Source organism: Phaseolus vulgaris, chromosome 10 (genome assembly GCF_000499845.2).
Source record: "Phaseolus vulgaris cultivar G19833 chromosome 10, P. vulgaris v2.0, whole genome shotgun sequence".
In the NCBI taxonomy this organism is placed as follows: domain Eukaryota; kingdom Viridiplantae; phylum Streptophyta; class Magnoliopsida; order Fabales; family Fabaceae; genus Phaseolus; species Phaseolus vulgaris.
Genome location: NC_023750.2, coordinates 43479298 through 43494690, shown reverse-complemented (window position 1 = coordinate 43494690; position 15393 = coordinate 43479298). Strand labels below are relative to the sequence as shown.

Genomic DNA, 15393 nt, shown 5'->3' with positions numbered 1-15393 from the left:
GAATAAACGAAGTTCGTGCAAAATGGTTTACCAAATAAAGCCTACTTTCGAGTATAGTTTCCCTTTGTATGTTTGAAAAAATTGACTCAAAAAGTATACATTCAAATTTAAAAGTATACACATTATTTGTAAGACATAATAGATAATACATGTATTCCAAATTCAATAACATATATATTATAATATGAGTTTAATGGTAGTTTATATATATTACTTAATTTAGTGATTTTTTTTAAGAATAAGAACTGTACTGGTCGAATTCGTACGACAACTGAAAGTCTAGTACTTGATCAGGACCAACCGACACAACCAAATTTATTATGCCTAAACAGAAGATTAAAAAAACTAACTCAGTGGTCAATCATTAGGTAATATATTCTTAATCATGATCCAAACTTTTAATCCGGCCAAATAATAAATGGTACATGATAATCATATAAATAAGTATAAATTTCGAGAATAAGATACGTCATCATTCAGTATTAATAGCACCAAACACCGAGATTTCACTTAAGCGGAGTGTTTCTTACAAGTACCATCTGAGTTTGAAGTTCACAAGAACGAGAAGTAGATGAATGAAAGAAGAGTGTGAATATCGTTTCAAGAAGAAAAAAAAAACCGACTAACTAAATAGAAAAATAATCATTCTCTTTATTTCAACTTCATTGTAAAAATAATAACTATGTCATTACTTTAATAACATTCAAAACATTTCCAGCGAAGGTCGTTCCAATAAATTTGGTTGGAGAGTTTGGTTCTTTACACTAAAAATAAGAACTCAGGTAAGAGTTAAGGTCAAAGGAAATGCGTATAAATTCCTTTTTCATTAACATGCTGAGACGTCTTTTTACGAAATTGCTTTTATGCAGTCACTGCTCCTAAAGCGAACCACTACCATAACAAAGTTTTTTTTTTTTTTTTTTTATGTTGGTTCTTTTAGACATTTTATACCAATTAAACAACCAACATAGATACAATCAATGTAAAAAGTTCCAATTTTTCATTAGGTTAAAAAATTAGCACAATAAATCACATTTTCAATATAAGTTTCTTTTCAACCATCATTCAAGAATTATATAAAAACAAATCATTAAAAAAAACTAATTTTAGAGATAAAAATAATTAGTTATTATAATAACTAAATTAGATATCATTTTTAAAATTGATATTTAATTAACTAACAAAGTTTTAACTACCAATTATTTAAATTCTAAATTTGATAGTAAAAACCTTTAAAAACTATTTATTAATAATAAAAATTAATTTAAAAACCAATAATATTTTTAATTTTTAAAATGGTTTCTAATTTAGTAAGTACGTAAACTAATTATTTTTAATTTTTAAAATTAGTTTTTATTTAATGATTTTCTTATAATTATGTTTTTTGATTATTTAATTTTTTGTGAGCATAACATAACATGAAGGTAGAAGTTGTGTAGTTTCTCTCTCTATCTAGGTAGAGGTTAAAGCAATGAGGAAACAATGTCCCTGTGCAAGAGAATCTAATTTATGTTGTATGCATGCATGAAGATGGGTCAAAAAAACTGAAGAAAGCTTAAAGAAAAGATGGAGTAGGTAGGTTAGCTAAAAGGCTAGAGATATATATGTATGATCCTCTTGTGAGAAAAGACGTGAGTGTTGTGGTTTTGAGTTGAAGTTATTACCAAGTATTCAGTGGAGTCAGTGAATTGAAGTTTGATGGACATGGATGGTGTGAGTCAAATTGTTGACCCAAAGCAGAAAGCAGAAAGAAAGCAGAAAAGAAAGCAGAAACAAAGCAGAGACTATTTTCTTCCCTTCTGCTTCTGTCCATCTGCATTCAAACAGGACACCGCGTGTTGTCTTCTTCCAATATCTATTTCCATTTCTCAACAAAACCTACTACTTTCTCTTTTGCATTTTACATATACTTACTCTCTCTACGGATAGAGATTCCAGTATCCGACTAATTCGACTTACACAATCAAAATCATCAAGGTTTACAAAAGATTAACAGAATCAAATTATTATTAAACATTAAGTAATATACTCTTAATTATAATTTAAAATTCTAATTTAATTTAATAACAAAAGATTAATGATAATTATATAAATAGTCATACATTTTGAAAAAAAAAGTATGTCATCATCACACATTACTTATACTGACCATTGAATATCGAGATTTTATTTGAACATCAGAGTCTCTTTTGCAGGTATTATTCAAACTTAAAATTTACAACTAGAAAAAGGAGAATAACAAAAGGAGAGTTGTGAAACCATTTTAAAAAAAGAGAAAATAGAGAAAGATCCAAAATCCATTCAATTTTCATACATCTTTTTAATTTTTTTAATTAATTAAAACATTCATAAGTGATATTATAATTACAAAAAATTATTAAATGTAACCTATATTGCAATGTTTAAAAACCCTAAATTGGCATGTCTAGTTTAAGTTTTTTAAAAAACCTATACCTACTTTATTATTGTTTTGTAAAAAAAAAGAGAGGTATTATGAAATACCTCATGTTTCTAGGCAAATTCTTCCTGCACCATTCATCATCACATCACCCAGGATTCGAACCTGGGTTCTTTGGAAATTGTCAATAAACAACTGCCATAGAGAATGTGAAATGTTGGTGTTGTTCTTGTACATTTATTTTTAAATTAACAAATCTAGGGATCTACAATTGTTGCTATGTTTAATACCAAGAGGGATCATACCCTTTTTTCATCTATCTCTAGAAAGGATTATATTGATACAAAGAACAAGGTCATAAACCCAAGAGCAATAATTAATTTATAATAAATTAAAAATAGAAATAAAACTTTATAATTCATTACATATTTTTTACACCATTAACCATTAGTATCTTTGTATTGAAAAAGATTATCCAGACTAAAAATAATTGTATTATATAATTAATACAAATTAACATATTTTATCTATTGTATATGCACACGTTATACTTTTAATTTTTATTTTAATAGAAAAATATAATGTCTCCTTTTACATAATTTAACATTATAAAAATAAAAATAAATAGTTTTATCACTTCAATTTAAATTTTAGTAATACTTTTTTTATGACTTCATATTTAAATATAAGATGAGATCAGATTTTAAAGAGAAATATATGGTTTTAAAAAAAATCTAATAGTGATACTATGTTAGCATTATATGTTATTTCAATTTATTATAGTGTTGGAATAAATTTGTAAAAATTATGGTTGGAAGTTTAAGTAGTATCAAATTAGAGGATGTAAATGTTCTTTTTAGGCCAGATTTACCTTCTATTAGGGAGATTTGTATTTATGAGGAGATTTTTCTTAATATCTCTTGGATAAAAAAATTATGTATTGAAAAACAAATAAATTCTTAAAGTAAAAAAATTGAATTACTAGGAAACAAACTCTTAATTTTTTGACTTGGAATATTAAAAAACAAATCATTTTTTAATTATGTTAAACTTTTAATTTTTTGTATAACTGAATATCTTTATATAATTTATGTGAATTCATTTATAGATCCATATAGGTTGAGTTTTAAGAAATTAACAATTTAGTTATGGGACAACTTAATCACTTGTTTTGAATTTTAAGACAAAAGTTGTTAACAAAATGGTTGGATTATTGATTGTATATGTTATAAGGTATTAAATCTTGATCCCTAATTAAATTTTACCTTGTTTGCTTTATCATGAGAGTAATAACCTTAGTTATGTTAAAGTTAGTATGTTGTTGAGTCGGGGTTGATACTAGTCTTAGTCATGCTGAGACTAATATTCGATTCAACTGAAATCGATACTAATCTTGTATTACATCGGTTATTACCTGTAACTGAAGTAGTATGTCTCTCATTACATCAGTTTTCTACTCAAAATTAATCTAATAACCAATATAATAAATATTCCAAAATTAATATAAAAATTGTATTATCTGAAATAGTGTCATAAATAAAAAAGAGAGGTATTGTATAATACCTCATATTTGTGTATGCATCATGATGCATTCATTCATCATCACGAGGGTTTGTTTCTCATCACACCACCACAAACCACAAACCAGGATTCGAACCTGGGTTATTATGGAATTGTTAACAAACAATTGCCAAACAGAATGTGAAAGGTGGTGTTATTCTTGTACATTTATAATGATATTAATAAATCTAAGGAGGTTAAAATATAGTTTTATACCTGTTCAAAGTTAAGATTAAAGCAATTTAAATACACATTATTTTTTAACTCATAAAAAATACCTTTTAAGAACAAAGAACAACTTCATAATCCCAAGAACAAAATTAATTTATAATAAATTAAAATTAGAAATAAAACTTTGTAACTCATTACACACTTTCATGAGTATCTTTATATTGGTTAACCCGTTTTTAATTTTCATATTGAAAGGGATTATCCAGATTAAAAATATTTGTATTATATAATTCATAAAAATTAAAATATTTATAACTATTATACACATACACATTATACTTTAATTTTTATTTTAATGGAAAATTATAATCTCCCCTTTTACATAATTTAACATTTTAAAAATACAAAAATCAATTTTATAATTTCTTAAGTACACATGCATTTTTATATATATAACTTCAATTTAAATTTTAGTAATAATTTTCAGTTAATTTTATATAGTAATTACTCATTTATGTATTCATATTTAAATATAAGATAGGATCAGATTTTAAAAAAAATAATGATACATAAATTAAAATTTTGTAAGTAATATAACAAGGATAAAATAATCACGTCATGGTCTAGATTTTGCCACAGAAAAATGTATTAGTATCTAAACAACTCTTGCTGGTGAAAAAATAAGTGAAAATATAAATCCTTATTTTTTGGTAGTTTAGACACTTCTTTTACATTCACATATTAATATTTAATAAGACCATAAACTAATTATAAAAAAAAACAACTATGAATCCGTTTTTAGATGAAATTACCAATATGTGAAACTATTAATTATTTCATGCAAAAAAAGTAAAATTATTTCTTATTTTTTAAAAGATAAATATTTTTAAACAAATTCAAATTCCATTTGATACTGTAAGAGATCAAAATATGTGTATTAAAGTGATCTACAAACACGAAACAACTTCAAATTCTGGATAGTAGGGGTGAAATAATATATTATATTTATGGAAATAATAATATAGAAAATTCACATTATGAATGCACAGTTATAAGGTAATGAAATTTAATATATATATATATATATATAGTTATAAAAAAAATTAATGATGGTAGTATATTTATTATGGTTTATTGACCATGATGGAGTTTTTTTTTTTTTTTTTACCAAAATGGTGTCCGTTTAAAAAAAATTATAAATTTAGTCGTCCCAATTAGGCACGACTTTTGCCCCGTCATACAGAAGTCGTGCCAACTTGGCACAACTTCTGCCCCGTCATACTGAAGTCGTGCCAACTTGGCACGACTTCTGCCATGTCATACTAAAGTCGTGCCAACTTGGCACGACTTCTGCCACGTCATAATTTTTTTTTAATTTTATTGTTTATATATTGGGTAGTAAACTAAACCCTAAACAATAAACTTACTACCCAATATATAAACAATAAAATTAAAAAAAAAATTATGACGTGACAGAAGTCGTGTCAAGTTGGCACGACTTTAGTATGACATGGCAGAAGTCGTGCCTAATTGATACGACTTCTGTATATGAAGTCGTCCCAATTAGGCACGACTTGCCTAAAACGAACACCATTTTGATAAAAACAAAAAAAAATAACCCATCATAGTCAATAAACCATTCATTTATTATAGTGGTGGAATAAATTTGTAAAAGTTATGATTCAAGGAGATGTTAAATTAGAGCATTTAAGTGTACTTTTGAGGTCATATTTTATTTGTCTTCTATTTATAGGGAGATTTTTTTATATATTCTCTTGGGATATAAATTCCTGAAATGAAAAATTTGGAGCATTAAGAAACAAACTTTTAGAACATATTCATACTAGATTTAAAATAAAATAAAACAAAGTACAAAAATATTACTTTTATTAAATAATTTAAAGAAAGAAATGAAGAGAATTTGTGTGGGCGAGGGAGTGAGGACGGTGGAGCGTGTTTTGACTATGGAAAATGGAATCATAGTGTTGCATTACATCAGATCATATGCTATATACTTTTCTTTACTTAGCTTAGAATTTTGACTTCATACATTCACTGAAACAAACTATGTTATTGTCACTTCTGTCACTGTCTATTTCATTATTAAAAAACAATAAATAAATAATATTTAAATTGGTTTCTCTTATTAATAAATAATTTTTAGGTTAACATTATTTTCTCCTCCATAAAACAGCTGTTTTCTCTAGTGAAATTTTTGTATGGCATCATAAAATAAAGCTTTTATCAAAAACTTAAGGTTAAGATGCATGATAATTAATCAGTTTTGGTGAAGTTGGGAAATTATTTAAGTTTACCAAACTTACCAAAAAGATATTATTATATATCCATTTGGGTGGACTAACTTTATTGAGTAAACGTATACACTTACTATATTTTTGACATTTTTCTCTCTAAGTTAAATATGGATCATATTGAAAAGAGCATAACAGTTTCTTAGATAGAAAAAACATGTAGATAGTGATTGTGCTTCTCAAGTTCCTTTGATGCATGTCATTTTGGAGTTTTCTTAAAATTGATCAAAATCTAAATTGAAACGTCACAACCATTCATATATAGATAAGACTAATAAATATTGTGATGAATCATAACTTCTTCTAACTCCTCTTCAAATCAAACCAAATGGTATTTCCTTGTGAAATATATTTTTATATTATTGGAAATCTCACAATTATTAAAAATAAAGATATTTTATAGTTTTTTTTATCAGTAAAAAAAAAAATATTTCAAGATACCTCAACCCTTATACAATAAAGTATAGATAAAACTTCTTGCTAAATACATGCTTTAAAACTAAGCTACAAAACTAAATTAAGATTCATGCTACCACCTAATTGCCACTCGCCTACGACTTTTTAACAGATCTTATGCATATCATCGACCCGAGACACCAATCTGAATAAGAAAAACATGTTAAATGTACATTCGATGGTACTCATGACATAAGTGAATGTAAATCTAGTATAGTATTATGAGTCAACGTTAAAAGGTTGAGTTAGATTTAAAGTTCACTTCTTAACATGTATCAGAATAATGTAGGCTCTACTATAATGAGAGTTTGTTGGGTTTCAGATCACTCACTCACTGACCAACCATTTATGAACTGATTTTATAAAGTTGAGTTAAACTTAAAATTCATTTTTTAATATATATAAATAAATAATATATCTCCAAAAATTTTATAAGATTTTTACGACAAATGTTTGAAATATATTTGTGTACTTAGAAATCCCACATAATTATTCTATTTTTTTCATACGGTGATTTGCTGATTAAAACTAACTCAACTGGTACCAACTAAAATCCTAATGTCAAGACAAATGCGAAATATTATAAAAAAATGCAAATATTCATTTTAATTTTTAATGAGTTTTCGAAGTCGTTTAAAAGATAAATTAGCTCCACTGACATATTTTTCAACACAACTTTATCAACTAGAATTTACGAAGATTCCTAAAATCATATCTGTGAGACTATTAAGAAAAAGTGAAATATGTAAATTGTAATGAATTTAAATTAATAACTACGTCTATTAAAATGACATATTAAAGTGTATATTATTAACATTTGTAAATAATCAAATACATAACATTTAGAATTAGTAAAGTTGATGTCGAATTTCTTTGAAGCTTCCGTGAAAAATAATTAATCGAACAAAATAAAATCCCAGAAACCTTACAAAACCTCACATATTATATTATATTATATTTTATTTATATATATATATATATATATAAAATATGTCTGATCTTTCACTCAGTGTTGAATGATTCTTTTTCCTTCTGATGTTGTTGAATTATTGTACAAAGGCATTCTACGCATATATCTTTTTCTCTGTGTGATGTTTAGTGGTTGTTGAATTATTAACACTTTTGTTCTATTGGGAAAATATTATTGATTTATGATATTTTAATAATGCATTATAATAATACGATTGGAACAAACTTTTTCTTCAATATATACTTATAGAATAAGAAAATTAAAAAAAGTAAATCAATTTGTTTTTCAAAAATTAAAATATACTTCTGAGAGCAATTAAAATACAGTTATTAACTACAATTTTTGGATGTTCATCAATCTTCTTATTTCTCCTAAAATTACACAGTTCCAATATCATAAATATTTTGTAATAAAAAAAAAAAAAAAAAACTTGTGCCATCTCTCTTTGTCTAATAAATTCATCAGACTATTTCTCCTAAATTACTGAAACTAACGTTCAAATTTGTGTAACTTCTTAATTAATTAACGTGTCTTTTTATTTATCTTTCTCATCAATCACTTGAACATTTTAACTAATATTTCTTTTATTTCATTTTCAGAGTAGTATAATTAAAATGAGGTTAATCAGTGTATACCGACAACACATTTTTTTTTTCCAAAAAAAGTTTCTTTAAAGGCCTTAAGTCAAAAGCAATGGAGATAGGATCTTAACACCTTTATACCAGACAGAAAAATTGAAGCATATGTATATAATACAACTGAATAATAAAAGGTATCCAATTATATAAATAAACGTGGGTATAATACACGTAAATAATATCAGTATGATATATATAGCTATTATGATTTCTCGATCGACAATAAGAAAATGACACACGTGATCATATTTTATTTAAGTATTAATTTTATAATGATTATGTTCTTGCATTGGAAGTGCTCTTCTTGTTTTGTAAAATATTTTTCTTTATTGATATCATGGTGATCATATTTGAAAAAAATACTCTGATGTTTAAGTTAGTAATCGATATATGGTAAAAAAAATGATAAATACTACTCTTCAATTTTAGCTTCGTTATCTTGATTGGAATGTATATTTACAAGGTTATAGTAGACTTCCGATATTGGGTACGAATTTATAGGGTTATAGTAGACCTATGATATTGAGTATGGATTAGGGTGAGTAATTGAGATAATTTCATCCTTAAGGTTACAATTTGTATCATAATTACACTAATAATATGTATGAAAGGATGCTTAAATGGTACTTTGTAACCATTTCGAATATGTCATCCGAGTGATATTCGATTATAAGTGTAAGATTCTTATATACTACGAAATATCTTGATAAAATCGACTTATAAGGTGAGATTTAGACCCATGAGTCTTGTAAGAAGTTGCCGAGAGTGTGTGGAAGGTGTTCCGATACCATATTAAGAAGTTGACTTGAAACTTAACTCAATCTTATATAATTAATTTATCCAATGAGATTTGCATGCACTTCTATATCATAAAATGTATTATCCTTGTCTCTAGTACATAGTGGTGTCCACCATTAATAACTTTTTGTTTCTATATCTTAATCAGTGTGTTTGAGATTCGATTAATTAGGTGGGTGAGAGGTTATGATTAGAAAGTAGAAAACAAATAGAAGAATGATGTAGACGGTTGAACAGGAACAACAGAAACACGGAAGCAAATGAAAGCATGATACTTTTGTTGTTGTCCACACATATAAAATACCACGTTAATAGTAGCAGCAGTGAATACTAAAAGAAAAAAACAAAAGCATATGTATGATACATTGATACCTTTCCTTATTCCATTGCAGTTCAATTGTGGTTTGGCAGTATATATAGAAACACGAGATGTGAAAGGTTGAAGGAACAGGAACAAAAATGAGAGAGGAGTTGGTGGTGCAAGAAGGGTACGTTACCAACGAAGAGAGGCACCTCACAGTGCTCAAAACCTCTCTCTTCTTCAACGGCGATGGCTTCGCCGTCTACGATTCCAAGGGTCAACTCGTTTTCCGATTCGACTCCTATGGTCCACGCTCACGCGACAAAGACGAGCTTGTTCTCATGGATCCCGGCGGCCGTTCTCTTCTCACTCTACGCCGGAAGGTACACATTTTTTTCTTTCTCGGTTTAACTTCATAAAACTGATTTATAAGGTGAGATTTTCACTCATTTATATATTAAGAAATTTCATAATTTCTAGTTGATGTAAAATCTTTAGTTGATTATAATCTTGTGTGTGAGACTATATATTATAGATGGTCTAATCAATAGAGAGATTAGTCGATGTGAGATCTCTAGTGGATTCCAATGCATGAAGCTACTAACTCGTGTGTCGAACTATATATATTATAGATAGTCTGATCGATGAGAGATTATGATTAGTCGATTCTAAGACACAAAACTACTAATTCGTGTATGAGACTATATATTATAGATGGTCCGATAATAATATGATAATGGGTGATTTGATAAGTATAACAAACAAATTCGAAATTGTTAATGGAAAACTAGGGTTTGTTTGTTTCCTATTATTTCACAACTGAGAAAGTTTTTTAATTGATTTCACAGAAACCGAGTCTTCATCAACGGTGGGAAGGGTTCAGAGGGGAGAGAAGGGAAGGAGATAGAGCTGTTTTCAGCGTGAAGAGATCGTCGATCATCGGACGGTCGAGGACGAGCGTGGCGGTGGAGGTGTACGATAGGGCGGGTGTGGAGTACCTGATCGAAGGGTGTTTCCCGCAGCGGCGGTGCAAGGTAGTGAATGCGGCGAAGGAAACAGTGGCTGAGATTCGTCGCAAGGTGGACCCCACCACGAGCGTTATGCTGGGGAAGGAAGTGTTTCTGCTTTGCGTAAAGAGTGGTTTTGATGCGGCCTTTGCCATGGGATTGGTGATGGTGCTTGATGAGATGAACGGTGAAGATTACTTTGACGGTAGAATAGAGGAGGCTGTGGTGCACTCCGGCGCAGTGGATCCGCGACCAGTCACGGCGGCGCTTCCCGTCTGAGGGAATTGCGTGTTCGGTGATGCTGACGTTTTACTCACTCATCTCATTGTTTGTTTGTTGGAGTGTTTACCTCTGAAAAGAGTTTTCTCTGTTTTTTTTTTAAATAAAAAAAAATAATAATGATGATGTTGTGGATCTTGTAAATTTTTACATGCAAAGAATACAAACTAATTCCCCTTTGATGCTTTGTTCAATGGTTAATCTTGTAAAAAGTCAAGCTTCAATTTAATAAAACTCTTTTTTCCTTTTTTTTTGCATTTTATTATCATTTTAAAAAAAAAATGTAAGATTACCTATATAGATTGAGCTAAGAAAAATAAAATCTAATTTATTAATATTTAATTTTTTTAAACTTATAACATATGTAGCACATACACTCATACGATACATAAAATCTCTAAAATGTAGGACACGGGACACGAATCTATATATTATATAATTATGAATTATATAAATTGACAATAAAAATTTATGTGCACAAATATGTTTCAAATTATTTTGTTGAGCAGAAAGATGTTTTTCATTACTATTCACATTGATTTGTTTCTTATTTTTATAATCATAATAACAATTTATACAATAAAGCTTGAATTTTTAGAAAATTAATGTAGTTTTCTTTTTTAAAATTGTGTTAAAACCGTACTACAATTGTTAAAAATCTAACAAATATTTTTTGAATTGGACACTTCACGGATACGTATCTTACAGATATCGGACACCGACACACCATTTAAGAGGAGTGCCCGAGTTTCACAACTTACAACACAATGAAAAGTGATATTAAACCTTGGGCTAGTTTGATAACTGTAAGTTATTTTTTTATGTTTCTCATTTTTTGTATTAAGTTGATTTAAACAATAAAAATTAGTTTGTGAGTCAAACAAGATCATGTAACAATGACTTATTTGACTCATAACTAAAAAAATAAAATAAATTGTCTCAATCATACACATGTAGAGATGCAATACAAAAACAAATAAAAATCGAATCAAATTTTAAATAAAAATAAATATATAGAATTAAGAATGTGTATTATATATTAATAAGGTTGAACTAATTTCTTGTGATGTTTTTATATCTTGATGTTTGACTACCTTTTAAATAAAGTATCACCTTTCTAAAAAGTAATCTTAAATAATAGAACTGTAATATTATATTATTCTCTCAATTAAAATAATGTATGTTAAACTTTCAAAGGAGATGTGTAGTTGATACTATTTGATGAAGTTCAAATTTTACAGTTTTTCCTTAGTAAAATAAAATTTGCATCTTTTATATATGTATATAATTTAATTACATTTCTAAATTATTTAAAAATGTATTACTCATATGTATATTTTGGATAGCATGAATGAGCTTAAATAAGAAGAGAAACTACCAGAATCATATTTTTTTATATAAAATTGATTTTTACTTTACTTTTGTTCTTTATTATAAGTTTAATTATAGTATTTGTTTTTATTTAAGTGGTTGTTCTATTAAGAAAGTAAATTTTAAGTTAAATTCAATCTAAATTAACTTATTATATCTTATATTTTGATTCCGAATCTATGATACTTTTATTCAACAAATTATATCGTTCATGTATTAATTATACACTATAAAAATTGTTTTGCACTCCAACAAAAAAGGCCCTACGAGAGATACATGTGGACTTGAAAAAAAAAATCAAACAGATATCTTATTAGAAAATTATTAAAAGTTATAAAATTATGAGTTATTAGTGAACAAAGAAGACAAAATATATTAAAATTATAGAAAAGAATAAAAAAAAAACTTAATAAACATTATCAATGAATTGATTTGGTATAATTGGAGTCATTAACTTTTAAATAGAACTTGGAACCATTTTATGTGAGGATCATATGAACTCCTCTTTCTTGAAAATTAAGTTTTAATTTGAAGAATCATATTCTTGTGATGACCATGTTTTGCAATAGGTTTGTAATAAAGACACGTATTCATACTAAAGCAAAAGATAAAAGCACATGATATTAGAAACCACATCCCAAGTATAATACAAATCCATGCATAGTTGCTTTTCTTTTTAAAAAAAATTACAATTTTAAGTTAAAAAAAATTTATAAATATGGGTATGTTTTATTTTAGAGTAGAAGTATGATTTCAAGGTAAAATAATTGAATTCCTCATTTAAGTCTTGTATGACTTTATTTAAAATTAATTTTAAGTTTAATCAAAATTGTCAAAAGTGTCATGATTTTTTTTAATGAAATTGACAAAGTCGTACTCATAGAATATGACTTTTTATGTGAATTTTTTTAAAAAAATTTAAAATCGTATTATAAAATATGACTTTAACTCTAAAATTGTTTATGGTGTAGAGTTAGCAAAACTATTTGGATTATAGAATTTGAAAGGTATTTTCTATAATCAATGTATTTTTTTAATTTACACATTCTCAATTGTAAAATTTGAAAGATATTTCTAAATTCAAAAATTGCTGACGGATTTTATAATTCATAATTCAGATGTATTTTTTTAAAAGAAACACATTCTATATTATAAAATTAAGGTATTTCCAAATTCAAAATACCTTTCAGATTTTTTAATAGAATAGAATAAAGGATATTTTTAATATTTAAGAAATATGGGGTGTCAGAAGAAATTATGGAACTGTGGAAGAAACAACCGATTTTTATTGGGCCATAAAATAAAAGTGCTCATTTTGGGCTTGGTGCCCAAACATACAGTCAAGTGTTACTTTGAGTTGATTTATTTTTCTTTTTTTAAAAAAAATAAATTTTGGTCTTAAATTTAAGAATCAGTCACATCAATTGTTATAAATTTCACTTAAATAAATGTAAAATGAAGTGATGAAAGGACTTATTATCTACTGATTTTTTTTAACATTTAATGTCCTTAGTCTGCAAAAAAAGACGCATTTAATGTAGTTACATTTTTTCTTCCTAAACCATGTAGATGAAGATTTTCTTCTTCCATGCCCTTTTTACTTTTATGTTACAGAAGTGATTTTATACTTTAAATGACTGAGAAATTATCAACAAGCTATATAAAATCTATTCCAATAATTTTTCAAAATAATTTACAACTAAAGTTAGCAAAATCATCATTCAATTCTCATAATACTTTACGAGAAAAATAAATATTCAATAAGATTAAATGGCTTAACTAAGCATTTCTCAACTACCCAAATTAAATTAAACTTTTGACTAATTGAGAATATAGTTTATTGCAAATTACATCAACCATTACTTTTGAGCTAAATTTAGAAAACATAAAAGTTTTTATTGATGAAACTATAATGAATAATACTACAACTCCAACATAGTAAACAAATATTTATTAGTAGGTCACACACATAAATAGTATTAAACCTCCTATGCTCGATGCATTAACACTAAATATTATTAAATATAATCAATTTTTTAAAAAAAAATAATTAATTGTTATATTAAGTAAATTAGATACTATTTCAAAAATTAAAAAAAATATTAATTTATAAATTAATTTTTATTATTGATAAATAGTATTTAAATTGATATTTAATTAGCTATCGAGATTTTTCTATTAAATTTAGAATCTAGATAATTTATCATTAAAATCTTGATAGTTAATTAGATACCAATTTAAATGTTATTTATTAATAATAGAAACTAATTTAAAATTAATAATTTTTTAATCTCTAAAATAATATATAATTTAATTAATATAATAACTAATTACTTTTAGTTTTTAAAATTAAATTTTATTTAATAATTTTTTAATAGTGTGCGTAAAAAAACACAAAAACTAATGAACATATGAAGATGAAGGGAATGGGAGAAGGAGAAAAAGTGGATGCAAGAGACATCGGCGGTGGTGGAGGCGGCGGTGGAGTGGCGGTGGAAGGTGGCACAGCAGAGGCTAGAACGTTAATGGCTAACTTCTGTCCACGTGTACAGTGTTGACCAATGCTACAGATGTAGTAATGTTGACCAGTTCTGTTAAGAGTAACGTTGACCGGACCCGTGTTATAAACTGTACCTATAGGATTACTCGAAGTGCACGATGTGTATGATTCTTCCGACACTTGAACAACGTTATGTTGTGTTGTCTGAAAATTGAAGACTTAAAGAAAACAAAAAATTATTTTGATTGTAGTTTTTCATTGTCTTTTTAGCATGGATAATTAAGGTAAAAAATGGTGGTGTAAATAGAAGACTTACTCAGAATATCTCCAACTGCAAAAGTGTTGTCAGAAGCCCAAGATTGGTATGTGGAGGAATCTTGTGGAGTTGTCCAACCGGTGGCATCTCCAACCACGAACACGCTCTGTGCCTCTGTGTTCTGCACAGACATTAAAAATGGCACCACTGCACTAAGACAGAGACAACTAAACATGTTGTTGATCATCATGTTCATATTTCTTGCAAGATATGTTTTGTTGTGTAAATGGAAGTGAAGAGAAGAGTGGCAAAGGTGGTTGTGTTTGTCTTTTTTGGTTGGAGTGTTTTGAATGGAGAGCCAAGCTATAAATAAAGG

At 27.0% G+C, this 15393-nt stretch overlaps 2 protein-coding genes across 2 annotated transcripts; one reads left to right on the top strand and one right to left on the bottom strand.

The window, feature by feature from the left end:
• The first annotated feature begins 9633 nt into the window (after positions 1 to 9633).
• On the top strand, positions 9634 to 11140 carry LOC137818128 (protein LURP-one-related 12-like). The gene is made up of 2 exons (XM_068621364.1): positions 9634 to 9987; positions 10453 to 11140. Exons 1-2 carry the CDS (start codon positions 9763 to 9765, stop codon positions 10888 to 10890), a joined length of 663 nt encoding a protein of 220 aa, XP_068477465.1. The 5' UTR covers positions 9634 to 9762; the 3' UTR covers positions 10891 to 11140.
• Positions 11141 to 14136: 2996 nt separating this feature from the next.
• Positions 14137 to 15352, bottom strand: LOC137818604 (mavicyanin-like). Its single transcript, XM_068622126.1, has 2 exons — positions 15078 to 15352; positions 14137 to 14979 (listed from the first exon to the last, which is right to left on the bottom strand). The coding sequence occupies exons 1-2, from the start codon at positions 15271 to 15273 to the stop codon at positions 14633 to 14635; spliced, it is 543 nt and encodes a 180-aa protein (XP_068478227.1). The 5' UTR covers positions 15274 to 15352; the 3' UTR covers positions 14137 to 14632.
• Positions 15353 to 15393: the final 41 nt, after the last annotated feature.

What these genes read in the sequence shown, in the direction of transcription:
- LOC137818128 (XM_068621364.1), top strand. Translation starts at nt 9,763, where the DNA reads ATGAGAGAGGAGTTGGTGGTGCAAGAAGGGTACGTTACCAACGAAGAG. An exon ending in TTCTCACTCTACGCCGGAAG is followed by an intron (nt 9,988 to 10,452) that starts GTACACATTTTT and finishes TTGATTTCACAG; the next exon opens with AAACCGAGTCTTCATCAACG.
- LOC137818604 (XM_068622126.1), bottom strand. Translation starts at nt 15,273, where the DNA reads ATGAACATGATGATCAACAACATGTTTAGTTGTCTCTGTCTTAGTGCA. An exon ending in TGCAGTTGGAGATATTCTGA is followed by an intron (nt 14,980 to 15,077) that starts GTAAGTCTTCTA and finishes GTTTTCTTTAAG; the next exon opens with TCTTCAATTTTCAGACAACA.